This window comes from Macaca nemestrina, chromosome 7 (genome assembly GCF_043159975.1).
Source record: "Macaca nemestrina isolate mMacNem1 chromosome 7, mMacNem.hap1, whole genome shotgun sequence".
Classification (NCBI taxonomy): Eukaryota; Metazoa; Chordata; class Mammalia; order Primates; family Cercopithecidae; genus Macaca; species Macaca nemestrina.
This window is the reverse complement of record NC_092131.1, coordinates 70,530,810-70,555,513: the sequence shown is the minus strand read 5'-3', so window position 1 is coordinate 70,555,513 and position 24,704 is coordinate 70,530,810. Positions and strand designations below refer to the sequence as shown.

Below are 24,704 nucleotides of genomic sequence, written 5' to 3'. Positions count from 1 at the left end.
TCAACACTTCTAAACAAATACTGTTTTTTATACTTTATTCAGCTTTTCTGGTTGTTGTTGGCAGGAGGACTGGTCTATCACAAACTATTCTGTTTTGTCTCGAAGCAGAAATTCAATGAATTTTAAATTTCCTTTATTATAATTTTCATTTCTAGAGGTTATATTTTGCCTGTCTCCAAGTGTGTTTGATCATTTTTAGAGTTCCTGTATTTTTAATTTTTTTTATTTTCTTACATGTTTTAAACATGTATTTCATACTTAATTTCTGATAATTTTGACATGTCAAGTATTTGCTGCTCTGATTTTGTTGTCTATTATTTCTGCTAGCTATCTTTATTTAAATGTTTGGTGATTCATTAATGTGAACTTATATCTTCTTAGAACTATTCTCTATGGAGTTTTTCAAAGCCTGGGTTAAAGGTGGGTTCCTCCACAGAGTTTTGCATTTGCTTCTGCCAGTCATTTGGAAGCATGTTGGATCACTTTAAAATCTTAATTTGACTTTTATTAGGCCACTTAGGTAATGTTAATTTGGGTTGAAAATCCACAGAAGAGCTAGCTTATGGTTATAAACTTCATATGGGAAATTTTTTTTTTATCCTTCATTCATAGCCTGAGTTCAAGATTTCTCTCCCCAGATGGGTTCTGGCTTTGTACTTTGTCCCCTGCTACATTACAAGGCCATGAAAACCCAAGCTCAACTTTACCCCTGTCATAAGACAAATGCTTTTGAGATGAAAACTGCCTTTTGTGCTTTACTTACCACTCAGGGTTGCATTTTACTTAGGTTTGGGCCTCAGAGTATTCCTTATCGACTGCCAACATATTGATGAATTTGAAAAGATGTTTTTCATATTCTATCCAACATTTTTAGTTGCTTACTGCAGGAGGTACCAGGTCCATCATAGCAGGAAACAGTAGTCAAGGTGGAATGTTATTAAACCTATACACACACACACACACACACACACACACAGAGAGAGAGAGAGAATTGCACTGCTAATAAAATGTTCTGCATTTAGTATCACTTGTATACATGATTAAAATGAGCGGATAATAAATTTACCTTCCAAGATCCATAATTGCAGCTCTTTTTCCCCACCAGTAACTACAAGCAGTTTTTCATTAAAGAAAAGAAAATGATTGAATAATCCAAATTAGCCTGGGCAAGAAAATTAACAGCTGCCTAAAATGAAATGTTTGAGTTATGAGCCATGTACCACTTTGGTTTATCTGCAGCCAAAAGGTTCAGAATCCTTATTCAATTAACCATGTTGCTTGGGAGGGCATGGTTGCCCTGAATAAGAGCTGCCTGGTGATGAGTAAGAGGTATCCGTGACACACAAGTTCAGACCTTGCAACTCTGTTTTTGTTGTTTGAACTTTCTTCTCCGTTGTAGCTAGGGATCCGGCGTGGAATTTAAACACTTGTGTGGTAACTCCATTCCTTCAAGCCATTGTGTTGTTAAGCTCTAGCTAACGAACTTTTCACACTGGCTCCATGTAAAGCAAGACTTAGAAAACAGCAGTGATCAACATTTTTGGTTTTATAATAAGATTATATAATTTATATGTCTTCATGCAACTAAGATGCTCTTGCCTTCCTAGACCAACTGCTCCTAAAAGGTAGCCTTTAAAATATATATATGAAAAGTAAAGAAATAAGCCAAAGTGCACTAGCAAAAATTAAGAAGTAACTTTCATTTCAAAAATCATACCCACTGTGGCAGAAACTTCAAAAAGTATACCTGTTTTAAAACTTAGGAACTTTGCCTAAAATAGAGGAACTATAACTGTATAATATTTTTATAAGGTGAGAACTGCCAAATGCACCAGTCATGTATACTTTATCTCATGTGGCCCTTCTTCCATGCCAAATGTTTTTTGTTGCTTAGGGAGATCTTCCTGATAATGTCACAAAGAATGTCTCTCAGACCCATATAGATTAGGTACACATTGGCTAAGAACAAGTTTTTCTTTAAAATACCTAAGCTTCATGTTGCTTCTAACTATACTATCTTGAGTCTAAAAGCCAAGTGACTGAAAGACAAGAGGCTGAATTTCTCCTCTAACTCATAAACCAGTTCTGAAGATACTTCTGTGGGAGAAAATTCAAATATATTTTGAACAATAGTATAATAATTTGACATAAAATATCTCAGTGTTATTTCTTTGAAGAATTACACTTCATTTAAATGTGTACACGGATTACTAATGTCTCAGTATGATATAGTCTTAGCACTTTGCAAAATTGGATTTGCTTTTTGCATCTTAAACTGTGATCATATCATAAAGAGTAGTTATATAATTTTATTTAGGTGACATAGAGGAATGTAGGAATGTGAATATGTAATTGTTGTCAAAAAAAAGTGAGGAAAAGTTTTTGAAATCAGAAGTTTCCTTTCAGTTAAAGCTTCAGTTATATCACAGCAATAATTTGTTTCTGCTTTTATAAATAAAAAACTTTTATAAATTGCAACAACTTTTCAAGGAATATAGTTAGTTATTTATTGCAGATATTATTTTCTTTACATTTTAGGAAAGTTGCCTGGGCCCATGTTGCATTTTTTAAAGAACCAGTTTCCCAAACTATACATAGAAGTTCTATGCTACATTTTGTTTTCTTATGAATGGCAAGAAAATTAATAAAAGTGACTTTTATTCATAACGTACTAATACCTGAGACCATGTACTCCAGGCATACTCTCCATTTCAGTTCCTACCCCATATTTTCACTGTTTGATTCATTCGCCATTTTCAACCCTATACTCAATCAAATCCACCTTCACTTTTTAAATCCAGTTCATCCATCAAGCTCACTTATGTACCACCCCCTACATGAAGCTTTCCCTAATTCCCCACCCCCACCCCCCCACAAAGTTGTAGTTAATCTCCCTTCTATTTGCCATCTAGCTCTTTCTTCATCTCTCTATTAGGGCAGTTAATAACTTTTCTCTTGGTTTCAGTATTCCTTTACTATTTCCCATTAGAATGCAAGCTCCTGAAGATGAGAGATTCAGTTTTGTTCATATTTCTTTGCACAGGTAAATACTTGATGAATAATCATCCTTGTTTAATGAGAAACCTAAATTTTCAAACTATTTTAACTTTCTAAACATCTGTGTGATATGCCTTTCTAAAAATATGACATTAAAATATTAAAATTTAAATATTTTTCCTATATCAGTGATGTTAAAATATACAATTATGTCAAATTATCTAGCACCTGGCACATTACCAGCTAAAACATTGTACTTACCTGAATACTGTAGCTTTTTAACTATAATTAATTTATCAATTTAAAGTGAAGGGTTGCTATGGGGTTTTTTTGACGTTGTTGTTTAATTTTTGTTGTTGTTTGGTTTGGGGAGGGGGTGTGTGTGTGTGGTGTCTGTTGTGGTTTGTTTTTTGTTTTGGGTGTTTTGTTTTGTTTTGTTTTGTTGAGACAGGGTCTCACTCTGTCACCCAAGCTAGAGTACAGTGGTGTGATCATAGCTCACTGCAACCCTAAATTCCTGGGCTCAAGTGTTTCTCCCACCTCCGCCTCCCAAGTAGCTGGGACTGCAGGCACATGTCACCAGCCTGAATCACTTCTTTTTTAAATTTTTTGTAGAGACAGGGTCTTCTGAAATTTCCTAGGCTGGTCTCAAAGTCCTGGACTCAAGCAATCCTCCTGCTTTGGCCTCCCAAAGTGCTGGGATTACAGTCATGAACCACCACACCCAGCCTTGGTTTGTTGTTTTAATCCAAACTTCTTGTGTAGCTGTTAAATGTTGGTACTGTGCAGTCCAAAGTTTGAAATTTCACTCCATGATGAACTGAAGACTGGTTTTATTTTGTTGACTACAAAGTTTATACAAAATTTCCAGGTAAGAAAATAGGTCATTTAAATCCTTATTGAGCAATAATGATAACTACATTGCTTGTCCAAATTCAGGCAAGGAGAAGGAGAATGCAAACAATGTATAAACCAGTGTAAATTGTTTGGATATCCTCTTATGTTGCTGCATGTACTTTAAATCATGATTTCAAATTCAGTGGTCCCTCATTTTCTAAAAACAACCAAAGTTATATGAGCTCTTATTACTTTGATATACTTTCTTGAGATTTTACTCTCTGGTTATATTATTCTTTCAATACCCAAGTCATATTTTAAGATATTTGGGAGCAAAAATAAATTGTGCATGAATGTTACCTACCAAACTACAGCTTCAAAAATTGATATTTGGTTACTAATATTATTTTGTCTCTGATTCAGTATCCACCAGTTTTCATCATGTAACTTGTTGAATGATGATTCTAAAGCTTCAAAAAATGCCTGCCATTCTTCAACAAATAGGTCAGTTGTATCAAAGCCTTTCTGAAATACTCAAGCAAAGAATATTTACTGCATTTTACTTGTATGACCATGACATTAACATACTTTAAGTTCCTTAAAGAAGATTTTCTTCTCATAAATCTGTTTTGGCTGTGGCTAATCAAATCATATTTTTCAATATAGTATGTCCTTCTCCAATATTGTTTCTAGTATGTACTTCATACACAAAGTTAACTATGTTGATTACAATTGACTGCTGGCAGAGTGATTCAGTTTTGATAAGAGTAACTGTATTTTGCTTGTAATTTTCTAGGAAATTAGCTTTTTTACCATGAAGGAACAGGAAACCAAAACTTTCAGCATTGTTTTCCATGTTGAAAAATTAAAATTACATAGATGAATATTGCTCAAATGCTAGCATGTGGCCAAATGAATCATATTTGCCTTAAAGTAGCAAAAAGGTTAAGATACTACCTGCGTTCATACTTAATTTTTCTTGAGATTAATCACAGAAGAAATGAAAATGCTATTGATTCCTAACTCTTGTCTTGAACATCTGAAGTTCTCTTAGCTAATAACTTTTTATTTAGAATTGTATCTTTAATTCTAGGATCTCTAATCACTTTGAAACCACTTAATTAAAACATTGTCCTTTTATATAAAACCTTCACATTTGTGAAAAATGAGAACAAAGGAATTGAAAAACATTTATAATGTGACATAAGCAGGCATTTTCACAGCTAGAATTGTGAATGTGCATCCATCCCTAAGCTGTTCAGGTTGTCAGCCATACTGCTTCCCTATCTGCTGCTGTTTAGAGCTGAAACTTGTGCCATCATGGTTAATGTTTTGACAGATTTTATCATAAACCTTGATGCTGTAAATTTGCCTTGAGCCAAAATTTAACATGTTTTAAGTTCAGAAACAGTTTTTACTGTTGGTGATCCAGAAAGGGAAATAAATCAATTATGCTCTTTTGAATGATAGGAGTATAGAGTTTAACTCCCTAAAAGTTACACATTGCTTGAAATGTGGGACAAATTCTCATTCTCTATTTTCAGGACCTCTCAGTTGTCAATAAAACCATACATTAACACTTTTGTGACTTTTGTAAAGGAGAATCTACCAAAGGAAATATTATGTAGCTTATATATGCTTACTAAATTTTGTAACCAAAATATTATCCGTAATTTTTTTTAATGAAAAAGTCCTTTGCCTTAGTATATGGAAACAAAAATGCAAAACTCTTGGAATAGCCACTTTCTTTCCAGATAATTTATTCAGAATTCTCTTTAGTGAGCCCCTATTTTACAGTGCCTGTCATCTACTCTTTTATACCTACTTATTTTATTAAACATGCTCCCAATCATTGCTATTTCTAACAGCCTGTAGATCTAGATTTTTTTTCTCTCTAAAACATCGTCATTGACCATGACCATTAATATTTACTCATAAATGGATTTGTACACAGGCTTAACCATAGCACATCAGTGAAGACAAAAAGAGTTGTTACTCAGTTCTTTACCCTAGAATAAATCAAATCAACAAATATTTATTGAATGTCTACTATGTGCAAATAGCCCTGGACTGGTCAGCTTTTAAAAGTCATCCAACTTTTCACATTAACAAATCAAAGCATTATTATTTCAAGCATTGCTGAAGCTGCTTCCATGTCCTTAAGGTGACAAAGCGTGTGAGGACTTTGCAAGTACTTGGAGTAAAGGAAGAAGAGAGAATTCACAGAGTGAAAAGAGGAGAAAGAGTGCTCTAAAATATCACCAATGGACTGCAACATGTATGTATGTATGTGTGAGTTTATGTGTATGCGTCTATATTATGTATGTGTTTATATCTGCATATACATACAATGAGAAGAATGAGTGATTTTGGATAGAAATAACCTTCATTAAAGTACTATAGGAATAGGCATTCACATTTTAGTCCAGAGTTTTGTGTTAAAAATAGGCTTACTAGTTTAACTAGTGTCAAGTCCTGTGATAACAAAAAACCAAAATATATCATGGTACAACAGAAAGTTTGATCAATTTGGAATCCCACATTCTAAAACCTGCTTGCCCTAAAGTGTATTATGAGATAACCTCATCAATCAATAGAATTATAACAAAAGAAATGACTTCTACATTATCATTATAAAAAATTATTGTATAGGCCTTAAAAAGAAGTTAATTTTATCATAAATGAAAGAAGCTACTTAAGAGCTCATTTTAAAGATTCTAATTGCTATTGGAAATGAAATAGAAACTACCAGTAACAGCCAAAACTTGTGTACTTCATTAACCTACACTATTCTGTGTGCTTAATTTTGTTAATCTATAAAAGATAATATACTATCTATTCACATCAAATAATTAAATGTATTTTCTTAGTGAGGTATAAAAGAGAAACTGGTGATAATTTCCAGCTTTGCCAAACAGAATTCATCCTGGCCGTTTTGCATAGAAGGTATGCGTGTATGTTGGCCATAGAAGATACTGTCATTGACATTCTCACGGGCGATATCTGGTAGCAACTTAAAAATATTTGTTTGGGAGAACTAATTTTTAAATATCAATTTTTGCCTCCTATTCATAGGCTAGTTTAATTCCTAATGAAAATCAAAACGGACTCTTTAATCTTTTTAAACAGCAGATTTTCTCTTTCCTAAAGTGCCTCAGATAATTTCTTAATTTTTGTTTTCAGAAAAAAAAAATGGCATAGCTCTATTGAAACTTTATGTTTCTGTTACAAAATTGTTCATTATTAGGATCACCTTGAAGCAAAGATATCTTCTCATGTCGTCTTTTAATTATTTGCTACTTTGCCTATCTGGTTGTAATTTATCTTCAAACCATACCCCAATTGCTCTGCAGTAAATTTTTGATTTCTTCTCACATACAGTCTTTTTTTTCTCAGCAAAATTACCCCGTTGACCTTCTTAAACACAGTAAGCACTTTCAACATGGGACTATTTACACTGGTTTGATATATTTCATTTATTTCCTTGCTGTATTGTAATTAATGTCTTAGAGATGTTCTAAATAAAATTGCACTTGGGTGATCCAGATCCAATGCTTGTGTTCATGAAGAAATACTATCTTTAGAGTTGTTTCTAATTCTCACCTAACCTTTCCCTATCTTTTGACCAGGATTCCCAATACTGAGACCCTCTTACCTAGGACCTAGCCTGGATTCACCTGCCCCCTTGTGGTGTTCCTCTCTGAGAAGTTAATTTCTGAAATTTGGGAAAGATAATTAATTTCTGATATTTGGATTTGGCATTACATAGCCTGAGAAGAGAAACCTCATTACCCTTGGCTAGTAGTCTAGAGTCGGAAAAGTTATCTTCTTTTAGCCACTGGCTAACATAAAAAGATGAAAGGTATTTTTTCTTATTCAGAGCACAAGAAGGAACTTGAGCACTATAAAGAAATGAGAAGTATAAAATAAGTGACAATGCCTAATTTTGTCTAGAATCAATATTAGTGACCTACAGATTGATAAACTAAAGAAGTGTTTAAAAAGTTCTCATATAGCAACTACATAAAATTTATTCCATGTCAGTGTCTCCATTTTTAGTGAGTGGAGAAGGAAGGGAGACTGGTATTCTATTTTATTTAAATTTTATATAGATTGCCTAAGCCTTTCATCAAAGATGAATATATAAATATAAAAAATAAATTGAATCTTGTATAATGTATAGTCAAGTGTGTTTGATATGACTGACGCAAATAGATTGTTTCCTTTTCTCAAAAAGAATTCATTCCTCACATGCCACAGCACTAACTTTTACTCTTCAATTGAAGTCAATAGAATTTGCCATGGAAAGGGGATATATATATTCAATGAGTGACTTTACCTAACCACAAATTCAGTGACATTTTGCAAGAATAAGGACTTCACAATTAGGCCTCTAGTTAATAACAACATAAAAATAAAAGCAAGGGAAAGGGAAAGTACTCTTTTCACAAATAAACCATTTATCTTTCTTAGGAAGAAGAGATAGATTAATAAATTATTATTGTTAGCAAGATCCCAAGTAAAATTTTAAAGATCTCCATTTCTGTCTGTTAACTGTAAAATATTTTTAAAAGAAAGCAGTTGTCTCTTTACATGGTGTACTACCTCCCACCCTACCTGCACCCAAGCCTGTTTGGATTGAGAAATAGTGATACTCTGTGGCATTTTAAATATCATGTCACCTGACCTGAGATCTAGAAGAAGAAACAGTATGCAAGCTTTAATAAAGCTATTTGCAGGCCAACTCCCAAATTTCTAGTATTTACCGCTCCTTTGCAGTTCCTCTTACATTTGTAACAGTTGACCTACTAACAGGTTCCCAGAAACACAGATTCAAATTTTGGCAGGCTTACCTCACCTCTTTGTCCTTCCAAAGTACATAAATGCTAAACTGGGTTCACAGTGAGAATGAGAGTCATTCCAACAAAACTTTTAAAACCAAGACCCTTTCTGCTCCCTACCAAGTTACTGCCATCTTCTCCGAAGAAATAAAGTTTTGTCAGTGTGCCCTTGGCATAATTTCTTCAGCCTGGATTAAACACAGGTGACTGAGAGTCCGCCTTATCTCCACAGGGCATTAGTCACTCTATAAAAGTTAAATTTATTATGAAATGCTTTGTTTGTGTTAACATATATCTTCTCTGGGAAGTTGGAAACAAAGGCATGTCCTTTAAGACTCCATATGGGGAAAACACATCCTCCTTTGGAATTTAACCTTAATTTGAACCAAGATCTGTGAAAGAAAAGTACTTTAGTGTATTGTTCCCTTGCTCCACCCTTCTATCCCCTTATCTAAATGGAGTTACTGTTGCTTCGTGTTTTTTTAACTCTTCCAATTCCAGTCCTTGCTTTCCTGAGTTTAAAATTTATCCTGGGAAAGAAATATATTAAAATAATTGTGGCAAACAATTATGCTTTGCTTTTAAGAATGAATTTTTTTTGTAGTATATTAATTCTGACATCCTTAAAGTTAGGTAAATGCACAGCCAGTTTATACATCTTCGTTTTTCATTTTGTTGTTTTAAGGTACATTGTAAAGAATATTTTATTTCCTAAAAATTTTATTTCCTGCATATCGTCTCTAAGATTCTCTTGCTAGCAAACATTGTTATATGTGCATAGTTTACACCTTATTAGAAGTAAAAAAGAATTAGAAGTAAGAAAAGTTTCCATTGGGAACGATGATGAGGTGCTATTTGAAAGACCAGTTTTCGATCTCTGTTTTCCGTCAGTCTGTTTGCAAAGTCTTTGTGAGGGTTTCCTATGTATCTAAAATCCAGAGATGCTCCAATGCTTCTTTTCAAAAGCAAAAGCAGAACCTCCATTACTGCTGCCTCAGCATAACAGCCTGGTTGTTTAATAAGCATCAAAGAAAGCATTTCAAAAAGAAAATACTTTTATTTGACATTTTAAAAATGTTGCTTATATAAATGCTTAATATGTTTTAATAGTGTCTACCAACAAACATGTAATCATCCAAATGATTTTCCTTTCTTGACTTTTCTTACATTAAAGAAAAATCAGAAACTAAATTCAAATATGTTTAGATATTAATTTATTCTTAAAAACTGAACATAATTTTAAAATATACTTGTATGCAACCCCTCCCAAAATAACTATCCTCAGCATTATTAAATTGAAAATTTCGTAGCAAAAACAAAAATAATAATAATTTTAGAACAAAGCATTTACAGATTCCTTTGCTCACATACTTCATTATCTCATCATATATTTTATTTAAATGATAATATTGAAATTAGTTTGATAACCGTATTCTTAAAATATGGAATATATATAAATAATGCATTTAAGGGACTGGGACATTTATCACAAGTAATATCAAATCAAGATATCATTGTTTTCCCACCTCAGTTCCATCTATTTATGTTAGTTCCACCCCAAGCAACCCTCATATAATGATCATTGAAGCTTAGTCTCTACTACTTGTTAGCATATGATTATATACTATCATTGTTATTTAAGTTCATAATATATATCAAGTTTCTTCATGGAAATTATAAACTCACATGGGGTAATAATGAACTGACAGCTTGAATACTTTACCTCTTAGACTCTAAGTTTTTAGTCCTCTTGGACTTTGTGCTGCATTAGATACTAATTTGACTTTAAAAAAAAAACTTTCTTAAAAGATGACAACCCTATTCCTCTTGATGCCTTACTAAATGCTGTCCCCAATTTTTTCCAAAGATGATCTGGATGATTATCTTCATGGCATCTGTAGATACCTGTATAGTTATTCATAGATAGTTCTACCATATGATAGGAAGGTTATAGGAAGACATTTCACAGGTGTAAAATGGTCAAATAATAGATGAACAAGATGATGGGAGAAGTGAAGATAGGTAAGAATAAGGCTGAATAGGCAAATGTTAACCAGAATTAAAGAAAATAATAAAAAGTGTGAGCTTTATAGGTGAGGAGAAGAAACAATATAGCAATAAAGGAGCAAAAGGAAGAGAAAGAACCAAAGATAACTCTAAACTGTCATATGTATCCAGGTTGTTAAATTCCAAAATATTTGCAAAATTTGATTAAAAAGATTAATAGTGTGTGTGTGTATAAAAATATAGACAAGAATGGTCTTCACATGTTAAATTCAAAGATGCAAATATTTGACAAAACAATTAGAATAATAAAACACTGAATTTCTTTATTGATCATGAGGAATATTACTTAACCATGAGCTGTATTACTAGACAAAACCATGTTAGATAAAATAAGAAATAATGTTTGTTCATGAGAGTTGTTTATTTTTATCAATTTCTATTTATGTTTGAATCTTATAAGAGACACTTTAAAATGTTTAGCTAAATCAAAATAGTCCTTACCCAATGAAATCACAACATGATAGAGTCATGAGAAGTATGGGTAATAAACTGTGGCAATGGGTGAGGGGTAGGGAGATAAGATTGTAAAACATGTAAGTTTTATCAATATATATTAATCATATAATGATTTACAAATAATGTACAGTACAAGGAAAGGTAAAAGTAGTGTTCTCAGAGGAAATGTTTCCATTCTTGTTCTATTTGGAAGTCCTTGGGACAATTTGTGTTCTGATTATATTTAGAAATCTTTAGTATTTTGTCTTGGCCAGGTGTACTTGCTCAGGTTTGTAATCGCAGCACTTTGGGAGGCTAAGGTGAGTGGATTACCTGAGGTCAGGAGTTTGAATCACCCTGGTCAAAATGGTGAAACCCTGTCTCGACTAAAAATACAAAAATTAGCTGGATCTGGTGGCGGATGCCTGTAGTCCAAGCTACTTAGGAGGCTGAAGCAGGAGAATCACTTGAACCTACGAGGCAAAGGTTGCGGTGAGTCTTGATCACGCCACTGCACTCCAGCCTGGTGACACAGAGAAACTGCGTCTCAAAAAAAAAAAAAAGAGTCTTCAGTATTTTGTCTAAAAGTATATCCTGCAGAGAGGATTGAATGAGATCATAGAGTGGGGTTTATTGTTTTTATTTCTTAATTATTTAGGCAATACCATACCTGGTGCTGGGGATACAAAGTTGAATAAGACGTAGTCTCTGACCTCATGGAAATCGCAGTTGAAAGGGAATTCACATAGCTTTAAATAATTGTAATACATCATGTTAGGGGCCATGACAGACATAGGCTCAGAACAGGTAAAAGGGCATCTTGCTCTTTCTGTGACATTAAGGAAGGTTTCCCAAAGGAGATGATGTTTGAACTAAGTGCCATTGGGATTGGCAGTTAAGAAGTTCTTGGTGACTTTAATGAGAGTGATTTCTACTGAAATGAGAGGCAAAATCCAGATTGCAGTGAGCTGAGAGGTGAATGAAAAATGTAGAAATGGAGACAGTAAATATAGACCACTTTTCCCAGGAAATTGCCTTCTACCTGTTCTTACTTACTGCCTCTGAAAAGATATAATAAGGAATTTCATATTACATAGCACAATTAAGTGCTAATTATAGCAATGGATTATTTTCTGGGTGTTAGTGAAATAAGAGCATTCTGCTTGTACAAGCTCAATAACATGAATCCTTCCATCAAGAGCCTCAGTACTTGAAGGAGGGTCATAGCTACACCTTTGTATTATGAACAGCTTTGATTACCAATTCTATTTCTTTTCTCTACTGTGGAACTTCACAGTCTTAATTGCCAAATACACCCAGATGAAATTTTCTCTTTTCTTCCTCTCTTCTATCTTTCTTATAAATTCTCTTTACACCTCTAACCATATCTCTTCGAGGGATTCAAATATTTTATTATCCATACATTATCTTTCTAATGTTAAATATTATTAACTGAATAAACACCAAACGTCTTAGAGCATTTAAGGCCCTACAGACTTTTGTTCCAGCCTACTTTCTCAGCTTTATCTTTCTGTGACCTCCCCTTTCATGCTGCAATGTCACCTTGGGCTGTATGTGCCCTGAACTTTCTGGCTTCCAATTTCTTACACTTAACTCTACCTGGAATTGTCCCTCACTGCAATCTCATATCTAAATCCTAAATCCTATCTGACATTTATGGTTTTACTCAGTTGTCATATTCCCTATAAAAGCTTTTTTTTTTTTTTTTTGAGACAGTGTCTTGCTCTGTCTCCCAGGCTGGAGTGCAGTGGCATGATCATAGCTCACTACAGCCTCGACCTTCTGAGCTCAAGTGATCATCCTACCTCTGGCTCCTGAGTAGCCAGGACTACAGATGTGCACCAACTTCCTGGCTAATGGTTTTGTTTATTTGTTTGTTTATTTGTTTTCTCCACAGAGATGAGGTCTCTTCCTGTTGCCCAGGCTGGTCCCGAACTCCTGAGCTCAAACAATCCTCCCACTTCAGCCTCCCAAAGTGCTGGGATTACAGGCATAAGCCACCGCACCCAGACATTTTTTATCTTTCTGCATATAAATAACTTTTCTTCCCAACTCTTACTATTTTATATGTGCTTCCTATGTCTTTGATTCATTCATTCACTTATTCATTCATTCCACAAACCTGTGTTGGACACCTACTATGTGTCAGAAACTAAATTGGCCATTTTCTCTCTTTCTTCTAATTATTCGTGTGTTATCACTTCTATCACATTATAAATTCCTCAAGATCAAGGATCATCTAATATAACTCTATAAATAGCTAACACATGCTTTACCCATGTTTTCAACAAATGTGCTGAATGTGTTAATGAATAAATTAATCTCAAATGGAGATTCATCCCTGAAATTTGAGAAGGCAAAGATAGCACCCAAATCATTTATCCTCCCTGCTGTGGATTTCCCTCCTGCCATTATCTGCAAGAATACTGTTTGACAACTTCTCAGCTTAAATGTCTTTATATGGCATTTTTTAAAATGGCATTTATCTTCCTTGTATTTATTCTCTTAACCTCTTCCCTGCCCTCAGCTCCACCATTCCACTGAAAGATTCTGCAAGTTATAGTATTAATCAAATTCTTCCACTTTATGTCCATTACTACCTCACCTAGCTGGTGACCATGCTACAATTTCTTTCTAAAAAGATTCACTCAGCCCCAGTGACTTCCTTCTTTCAATTGACATTACATGTGTTGTCTTTGAACATGGACTCAGATTATATGGCTTTCCAAATTTCTTCTCTTCAACAGACATTTTTAAACTGTGTAATACGGCTGGCCACAGTGACTCACGCCTGTAATCCCAGCACTTTGGGAGGCCGAGGCAGGCAGATCACTTGCGGTCAGGAGTCCAAGACCACCCTGGCCAACATGGCGAAACCACGTCTCTACTAAAACTACAAAAATTAGCTAGTCATGGGGGTGCACACCTGTAATGCCAGGTACTCGGGAGGCTGAGGCACAAGAACTGTTTGAACCTGAGAGGTGGAGGTTGCAGTGAGCAGCGTTCGCACCACTGCACTCCAACCGGGGCCAACGGAGTGAGACTCTGTCTCAAAAAAAAAAAAACAAAAAACAAACAAACAAATATACTATATAATACCAACACTAACACACTTTCATTTCTTTCCTAATCCCTTATGTTCTATTTGTCAACAATCTTTAGCTTAAAATGTTAGTCACCTCTGGAACGTTCTATGTGTTCATTTCCACCAGCATAGTTTACTATCAGTTCAGCTTTCTAGAACCCAGTTTGTAATCCATTTCCAGGAGGGTTTTTTGATTAACCTAGATTTGTGTATCACTACCCTTAATTGTTCAATTACTATATGTTGTTTACTATAATAATTTGAACTAAATTTGTATTCAACTTGCTCTCTGTAAAAGTACTCCATTATGGGCATTATCTAATCCAAACTGGACAAACTCCAATAGGAATCCTGTACACTGATCTGTATTCTAAGTGTGAAGATTTGCTCTTCATGATGATGTTAATCTGTGTTTCCTAGTCTTGAGAAATGGATTTAAGCTGGGTTCTAGAGAGCTAAAGTGATAGTAAACTTGCTGGTGGAAGTGAAGATGTAGAATGTTCTAGAGGTGACTAACATTTTAAACTAAAGATTGTTGGCAAATAGAAGATGAAAGAGTAGGAAATAATTCCAAGATCTTCAACTATTCTAGCATTACAGTATGTACCCAAATTATCTTAATTGTCTAGTCAACCAAAGTTTACAAAAAATAAATTCTGCCATAACTATGACTCAAATATATGCTAACTCATAAAATATAGGTAAGAAAGTGAATTTGAGGCTTGAACACAGGTAATTAAGAGGATCTTATAAGAATTGCCAAGACTTGATGGCTAAGGACTCAGGTTTAGACTATAATAAGGAAAGGTCTTCTGCTTCTGGCTATGACAGAGTTGCTAGAATCAGATGAATTCATACACTGAGAATAACTATAAAACTTGGACAAAATACAAAGCAAAACAAAACAAAATCTGAAAGCTCTGGAGAACAACCAGTGCAGCCAGGACCTCAGGGACCAAGATCCTGGAGAGAAGGAAAACATATTGAAGTGAGTACTGCTCTGAGAATAGCGATTTCGCCTTGGAATGTTTGCTGATTCAAGGCTTGGGGCATAGAGGCATAACAAATGGAGCATTCTTGAGCCTGTGGCAGTTGTACTGGGCTGAGGAAACAGAAAAAGTGGAGTTCAGAGTTAAATTAAGCAGTTATTACATGAGGGGCCAAGATCTAGAGAAAAGTGCTATGGACAGTTAAGACCAACATTCTATGTGCATTTTTCCTTCAAGGCATTTTCTGATATCCAACAGGCTAAACTCAAGACGAGACACAGAAAAAGCAAGTAAAAAAATACATATTAGGAAGATTAAATCTAGGGAGAGAATCTGTCAGTTCCATGATTCTGAGGAGACAAAAGTTGGAGTGCAGGTCTCACCAAAGAGGAGAAACTCAGCTTTTGATTCACACCTTGGAAAATCTACATCATAAGAGTAAGGACACATTTATAGCTAGATTACCCTCAACTATACCAAGGTGATATTCTCAAACTCTTAAAAAAATCTCTGTAGAAAGCAACAATATCAGCTAGAACCCCCACTGTTTTCATACACAATATTTATCATTCAACTGAAAGTTATCCAGCATGGCAGACAATAAAACTAAATGACCAAAAACCAACACAAACAGAAAATAGAAACAAATCCACATGTGATTCAGATATTGCAGTTATCAGACACAGACTTTAAAATCATTATAATCATTATAATCAAATTTGCTCAAAAGTGGATTTTAAATGGAAATTTTTAAAAAAATAAATGGAAATCTTAGAACTGAAAAATATAAGAACTAAGTTAATAATTCAATAGATGGTTTTAGTGGATTAGACCTAGGAGAACAGTGAATTCAGGAACTGAAAAGGAAATTCAGAAACTGAATTTCCTGAAAAGGAAATTTTCCAGAAAAGGAATTTAGGAACTGAAAGAGAGGCCAATGGAAAATGTCCAAATTGAAGAAGAGAAAGAAAAAAAAGAAAAATCTATAAAACATTGTAAAAGATATATGGAACATAGTAAAAGACTTAGTGTGTGTAATTGGGGTTCTAGGACAGAAGGAAAATGGGATAGAATCAGTATTTGAAGAGATATTGACCAAGAATCTTCTAAAACTGATGAACAGTATGCTATTGAAACATGAGATTCTAAAAACTTAAACACACACACACGCATGCACACACACACACACACACCCCCCTAGGCACATCATAAACAGCTCAAAAAAATACAAATAGACAAATCTTCAAAACAACAAGAGAGACAGCTCTACTTCCACTTAGGATGTAGAAAACCATAAGAAAGTGTCACACCTGCCTAAGAATGAAAAAAATAAATTATTATGTATAAAATCATAACTTTTTAGCCTATCAGAGAGTTGAGATTACAAAGCAACTAGATGAATTAAATTCCAAAGAAGAACGAGTCCCTCTGAGGAGAAATGAAACACACGAATTGTCTCATTTTTTGGCAGAGCATGGGAGAAAGAGGTGGTAGTCATAAAGTGGGTAAGCGGGAAAGAAAATGTTAACAAAGCCTTAAACGTACCCATGGACTAGCATGACAGTTCAGAATCCCTGGGAATCCCAGAGCACAGAGGACATTTGCCCACACTCACCAACACTTTTTCATGGACCTCCACTGGGCGCTTATGAGAAAGACTGAGAGTAGAGCGGGGACCTGAGAGAGTCTTCTTTTCTATGGAAGATTTCTGCAGGGCCTGCCAAGGTTTGAGGCTACAGCAGGAGTACCTGGAGAAGCACACCCAAGGTCCAGGCCCCTTTTGAATACAGGTTGATGAATGGCCACAGCTATGAGCAGGTATGTATCTAGGAACAGGTATAAAACCCACCTACACTCTGGGTCCTCCACTGATTCCAGGCAAAGGGCATCTACCAAGTGGAGAGAGGTAAGAAATCTGCCCATACATTGTATCCAACCCTGCTTTAACATGAGGCAAAAGCTGTCTTCATGGGAAGAAGGGCAAGAACCATCCTATGCCTTAGGCCTAGGTAAAGATTGGTGATATTTAGAAAGGTTCAAGAAACTCATACACACTGAAGACACTCCAATACAAGGTAGAATTTGTAGGAAGGGGCAAGGAACCTGCCTGTGTGTTTTTAGGTTTTTAGAATCTCATGTTTGTTGTGGCATATTGTTCATCAGTTTTAGAAAGCCTGCACTGAGTAGGAAGCAGAGATCATCTGCTGCTGGAGGATGCTCAGATGTACAGGGCTTGCCTAAAATCAAGAAGAGAGCAGGAGAACTGAGAAACTCCTCCCCTTCCCCCGCCAGAAGCCTTGTGTCTGGTAACAGGTAACAATAGCCATCTACTGTTGGAGAAAGAAGAAAAGCATGGAAAAGATGGAGCAGGGAAAGAGGAAAAAAGCAACAATCACTCTCCAGAATTGCAGATCTTACATTAAGCACAAAATAGGAGCAGCCCAGCCCACCACCAGAGGGATTTCAAGTCTGTTGTACACTGAAAATAACCATAGCTACAACAAAACCCAATTTACCGCAAATGCTGACTAAATCAACTAATAGCTCCACATTAATAGCTTGATGGAAGGATAGATATTCCCACTTTGAACATTTGCTTCAGTCTCTACTCTTCTTCTATAAAACATACCTGGCATTTAATTAAAAAAAAAAAAAACACACATTTAAAAAGTTTAAAATACCTATGTGAAAAGATAAAATAGTCAGCAGAACCAGACCCAGAGGTGACTCAGAAGTTGAAACGACTAGAGACTACTAGAGACTCAAGAAAGAAACAACAAAAAGAATAAAACGACATATGGCTTTCAAAAGAGTAGGAGTAATTCTGTCTTCTCAGAGAAACAGAAGCCAGAAAAAATGAAATAGCATCTTTAAAGGGCTGAAAGTAAAACAACAGCAACAACCTGGAATTAAATTCCCAGCAAAAAGTGAGAGAGTATCACAAGCAGAACTCCACTAAAAGAAATCCTAAAGGAAGTCAAGTAGGCAAAAGGAAGGTGGTCACAGATGGATCATACTGACAGAGGAATGAATGAATATAGCAGGAAGGATAAATATGTGGGATAAAGCAAATGAACATTGACTGCGTTTTAAAAATAGAATACATGAAACAAAAAGTTTATTTTATTCAAAACAAATATATCTATTGTAATTGAAAGTTGAATGACTAGAGCTAAGTAAATAAAGCATAAGTTTGAGGAAAATGTATATCCAAGTGGTCATCTGATGTACACTTGAAGCTTCAATGTTGAGAAGCTCAGTATTTCCTGAGGTGACCTACTCAATCTAAAATCATGTTATGGATGTCTTCATATAAGCTGTAATCTGTAAGTCTCTAATTTCTACCCTTTGGCCCTAATTCTGCCCTCTATACTCACATACAATAAATGGTTCTAGTCTCCCTCACATATGCTTGAAATAACTGTAATATCCTTCAACTGTAACATAAATATTTTATTCTGTGGCAAAACATCCCCATTCTAAACCATCCTTCACAAGGCCTGATTTAGTTCTCATCTATATTTACAATCTCCTAAAGGTCTTGCTTTTTCTTTTTTTTAATTTTAATTTTAATTTTTTTTTAATTTTTTTTTTTTTTTGAGACAGAGTCTCTCTTGTCACTGAGGCTGAAATGCAGTGGCATGACCATAGCTTACTGCAGCCTCCAACTCCTGGCTCAAGTGACCCTCCTGCCTCAACCTCTGAGTAGCTGGGACTAGGCACATGCCACCATGCCCAGCTAGTTGTATAAAAAATTGTATAGAGACAGGGTCTCACTTTGTTTTCCAGGCTGGTCTTGAACTCTTGGCCTCCAGCAATCCTTCCACTTCAGCCTTCCAAAGTGCTGGGATTAAGGGTGTGAGCAACCATGTCTGACCTATAGTTCTCAGAGAATAAATCCTAACATAGGAAACATGACCCTGTGTTGACCAGTGCGTTCTTGCCTTCCCCATTTCATGTATGCAGCCTAAGATGACATTATCTTTTCTAAGGGAGGAAAAGCATGCTAGTTATCCCTATATAATTTCTAATTTTACTCTGTGAAAACTCTGGCCTCAAGAGGTTAGAACTTAACTGCACTCACTGGAAGCTTGTTGCAGGAACATTAGGCTAGAAATGATGTACAGACAAGAATTGGCCAAAGAGCATCTGGAGGCTATTTTAATGGATAATGGACAGTATTATAGACTAAAATTGTGACCTCTGTAATGTCCAGAAAATAGATATTGGGAACAGGAATTATTGACAGGGCATATTAATCAATTAGAGATATATGGGCAAGAAGAGAGACAAGTCAATGATGACTATGACTTTTCGAGCCTGAGTGACTAAGAGTTTGAGAAAAATGTAAAAGTCAGGAGGGATGCCCTGTTACTGAAAGAAATGTGTTGTTTTAATTTAAATATATTAAATAATCATGGAAATGCCTTGTAGACCAGTATAGAAATAAGAAGGAAGTTTTGTTCAAAGGGTAGCGGTTAACTTTTAGTTTGCTGCGTGATAATTCAAGCCATGAAACAAAGGAACGAAAGGCCTGTCAATATTCTCACACCAGATCATTAGAGGCATATCTATAGTTGAATAAGTTGGGTTTGTAGCTTGTTGCAAATAAGGAGACTATGCATCATGGGGAATTGTGTGGCATTTCAGTAAGAGGGTGTTAGAAAGGACATTATATGATTGGGGCTTGTGTTAGGTTATTCAGGGGAGAGTTCAAGATAGTGGGACTTTGGCTACAGCTGTAATTTGTAAATAAGCAACAGTTACTCTTATTAGCTGGGATGAAGGGATGCTTGCTATAATTGTAGTTTACATAGGGATCTTGTTTTCATCTGTGCTTAGACAAAATTACAAAGTGGTCTTGGTTTTGCCTCACTTCACTCTGGTTATAGAGTGGCCTTGACTAATGTTAGTGTTCAGTAAAATCGTTTGGTGGGCATGTTTATTTCAGAGAGGAGGCAGGACTCCTTCTCATCCATGACCTCATGGAGGATGCACTGGTATAGAAGTAGAAATGTTCAGTTGGGATAAGGGTAGATGAAGAAATGGATGACAGGTAAAATCTTCTGTCTCTTTACTTTTCTTTTTTTTTTTTTTTCTTTTTCAGTGAAGTTAGAAATAAGGCCATCAATCAAGATTGGGGAGAAAGGGAGATGAAAAAGCCTAGAGAAAGTTTAACTCATCTAAGAGGTTATTCAGTGAATCAACAAAAGATGCCATTTTCTATTAAATCATCTATTTTATTAAAGAGATAAATGCAGCTGTTGCTGTATATCATGAATTTATGAAAGATTTAGGAGTGGGAGTTCTTTTTTTCCAAAAAAACAAATGAGACAGGTTACTATCTTTTTATATGGGAGTGGTACAAACCTTTTATTTGAAATACCCATGCTAGGGTAAATATTCACTGATACAAATAATTTGTAACCTTTATTTTGGCTTTTGGACTGTGTCTCTCAAAGGAAAAAAAAAAATCTTGCTATTTTCAAAAGTTAAATAGAACATCAACCAGGGACCATGGCCATCCAGAAGACTGAGTTCCATAAAAATGGACTCCCCACTCCTACTTGAATCCTCTGTTTTTGTGTATCTAAATAAATAGACGCCTTGCTCATTTCTGGTATTAGGTGTGATTGAGAGATATAACTCACTTAGCAGCAGCAGCAGCAGTTTCTGTGCATGCTATAGCCCATGCTCTTGTGAGCATCAAAAGGAGATGAAGCCTGATTAACCATTTTGAAATCTATCGGATGAGAAGTCCTTACAAAACAACTTTTATACGCTTTAATTAAAAACGTGTTCCGGCAGCTCAGAGATGAATGGGCTTCAGGGGGAGCAGGGCTGAGCCCGTTGCTATGACGACACCAAATCTTTTCACGCCTGGCCCTTCCTCAGCACACTCTGTCTAGCTCTCTCCAGCTATTAATTTGCCTCTGTCCCAGCTCTCACTCCCTCAGTCCCCTGGACTGTGAGTCTATACATGACCTAATACCTTTTGCTGCTTCTCCTATGGTACTTCTGTTTCTATCATCTTTTCATCACTTATATTTCCTTGGGAATCTCTGCTTTCTGTTCCTCTTGAAAACAAGTTACTCGCCTGAGTTAAAAACACTTAAAAATGTTATTTCAAAGCATGGTAATCATTGTTTATTACCCCAATGATAAATTTAATTGTAAGGGTCTTGTATATAGTTGAGAAGAATCTTACTATGTTCTACATTTTTTTGTATTTCAGGTTGAACACTGGCTACTACACTACTCTTTCTGTTGCTGAGGGTAAGATGAAAATAGGACTCTGTTATACTCTGGGAAAGTTAATTTGTGCTTAGTGTTAAAATCTCAGGTTATTCCACAAACAACATCACCTGGTAACAACTGTAAGTGAACATAAGACTTTAAAATATGTGTTTACTACAAATCCTGGAGAAAAAAATAGCAGATCTTACTTTATTTAAGAAGGCTCTTTGGATATTTTAAGGTAGTAGTCATTGTACAGGGAATTAAATAAAACGCAACACTGTCACTTGCTATATCATATGAATCATCAAGAATTGGATAGAATTTTCCCCTCTCAAGACCCAGTAGCAAATTGGGAGGAAGCTGATATCTGTGCAATCTTGTATTCAATGGGAGTATATAAATTATAGTATTATTACACAACTTCTCAATGTCACTCTTTGACTCATCAGAGACCTTACAATCTTTCATTTTGCTTACAATTCCCATTCTCCCTTTTCACCTATTCTATTTTGTAAGATGAGATAGGTGAATGGAATGCAGTGGAGATCATTTCTCAATATTTCTCATTTCTCTCTCTGCTTACCTCACAATCTGTTCTTGCTATGGTTATACTTCTAAAGTGAATTATCTGTCAGACTAAAGGAGCATTTCCTTCCTAATTGCCTGACTCAGTAGAAATGCTGAAGTGTAAAAGACAGGTGCAGACTCAAGGGTTAAGCCTGGGCATGGCATTTCACTGTCCAGAGGGCGGGCTACTACTTTGGCACATTGGAAGCCCAGAGTCTGGATTTGAGTCTGGGAGGCCAAATCATTATGCAGTGCTCCAGCTCCAGCTTTTGAATCTCTGCAATTGAAATATAAAGGTTTTACTTCTCTTTGGAAGTTTTATAATGAACTGCCTTGACCTATTTGCTATTGAAAACTCTGATAAAATATATTCCTGATAGGACACATGTAAATCTCTGGGTCACAAGGAACAAACACTCTGAAAATTCTCCAGTAAGAGGAACAGTATTCTCAATGAACCAACTCCCAATTGGTTTCTAGTTTTTCTTTCTTTTAATTTAAGAATTTAGCATATTTTAAGAAGTTGAGGTCCTGTGATGTATTATCATAAATTATACTTAAAAGGCAAAGAGACTTCATGACTTAGCATTTGGGTGACATCTCACAAATGGATCAAGTCTCAGGTTTATAATGCTGGTATCATTCAAAGGAATTTGGAGATTTAAATTTATTATTTTCCTCTCAGTATTAAGGATAGAAAATCAAATGCTTAATACATATTAAAGGAAGTTTCCCACCTGGGCATTTTATTTGGATCAGGATCAATCTTATGTAGGAACTAAATAAAGTAAGTGTGTATAGACTGGCTGAATAAATAGAGAGACAAGCATGTGGGTATCTGAAACAGGTTTGAGAACTAATAAAAATGGATCCTCGAAGAGGCATATTTAAAATGCAAGACAATTTTACCTTAATAAATAACCAAGAAAATACTGTTGGCAAAATGTTTTGCACCATGAATATAATTTCTCCAAGAAACTCAAGAAGTGGAAGGGAGTCCTTCAGTTCTTGACATTTAAATCTATTCAAACCATGGCTTGGGAATACTCTGAGGAGAGTAATCTTTAAGGTGAGTGAGCTAGAAGACATAAAGAGTCTTTTCCATCACTATTTTCCATGGCTTCATGATTCATGATTCAAGGCTAAAATGGGCATTGGGGTTGCACTTTAGATAACACTGGATTTTCATTTCTGTTGAAATGCTTCACATCTTCTTCCTTCCTAATTCTGTTCCATGGCCAAAGACATCTACATGAAAATCATAGTATCTTTTGTTTAGTAATTCATCCATCCTATGGGGCCCTGCTCACCTGAAGCCACATAATCCTTTATGTGTACTCAGACACTAGATAAATTGTTTATGTGATAAACCACGGGCCTGTCCTGTAGTTTCTGAGGTTGGGTAGACTATATGTCAGAATTAAAGCTTTTTTGGTGGTTGTTTTAAAGATATAGTTATGCAGGGAATTGTTCTTACGCTGGGTCCCGAGTCCTCTGAAGTCCTCAAAATATCATAAAAATTAATTATTAAATAGCTATACCTACATATAACTTATTCTTATTATACATATTATGTTAAACTTTTATTCAAATTGTTAATATGTAAAATCTAATTCACTGCCATCTTTACCCTGTATAAACATCTTTCTCTTCCCAGTATTTCTAAGCATGTGACAATGAATATGCAAAGGAAGCGCAGCGGTCCACCAGGTGTGGGATGTGTGTGGCAAAATTCAAGACAAAGATTAAACCTCCACTTGATGTTGCAAAAGAGATTTTATAAAAGGTGACTGAAGTAAGTCACCACAGTGTAAATGAGCCCGTCACCAAGATTCAAACCTATTTTTAATAAGTTAATAAAAATGGGCTAGGGGTCCAAAAGAGAATTCATTCAATTTTTGACAACCTGTAGCATTCAGAGTTTAAAACTCACCTAAAGAATAGAATTTCCCATACACTTCTTTATTAGACACTCAGAATATCTGCAGGGTAAATGTTTTACATCCTTTCTGAGGTAAATGAAAACTATAAAGACTTCACAAAAGTGAATCTATATTTTAATGTAAATTACATTCAGGATGCTGCTCTATAAGACAAAGGGGAAGAAAGAAAGCCTGGAACGAAGAACTGAAGTCTTTTAATCTTACATACTTGAGAGGAACCCCCGTCTCGCCACCCCCAGTGCCATTGAAGGTTGTTGTCAGAGTCAATGGGTTAAATTTGTAAAGGTTACTCTATGCTGAAGAGAATTAAATAACTAATCCCTGTATCTCCTGATGAAAATAATGCCTCGCTGGAAGTCAAATCTGAAACACTTCTCTTGGTTGACCTGAAAGCAGCATATTACTCAGTTTCTTGCTTCCTTGCTTTCAGGACAGTTGTATAGATAGGAAGTTCTTGTGGATGCTCCTCTAAGTCCATGTATATATTTGTGTGAGTATATATAGCTATCTACCTGTCTATATACCTCCTACAGCATGTGTGTACTGGCTCTAATTCTCTGAAGAGAAAGGTGAAGAGTCCATTGCTTGGAGGCTGGGATAGTCATGACTCATTGGTGAGGAACGACCAATTCAGTTACTACTGCAGAGTATTTCAATACGTCTTCTGTTTGTTTAAAGTACT

At 35.3% G+C, this 24,704-nt stretch overlaps 1 protein-coding gene across 10 annotated transcripts in view; it reads left to right on the top strand.

The window, feature by feature from the left end:
• The window catches only part of LOC105478006 (mirror-image polydactyly 1), a 402,680-nt gene extending 380,943 nt beyond the window's left edge, over positions 1-21,737 (top strand). For 8 of the 10 annotated variants that reach the window (XM_011734956.3, XM_071100286.1, XM_011734950.3 and 5 more), the window contains one exon: positions 21,508-21,737. In XM_011734956.3, coding sequence (XP_011733258.2) covers positions 21,508-21,601 — 94 coding nt within the window. In that variant the 3' untranslated portion in view covers positions 21,602-21,737. Of the gene's footprint in view, positions 1-5,998; positions 14,283-21,507 lie in introns of those variants that run through there. The other 2 variants (XR_011625931.1, XM_024791585.2) reach the window with 2 other exon arrangements.
• The last annotated feature ends 2,967 nt before the right edge of the window (positions 21,738-24,704 follow it).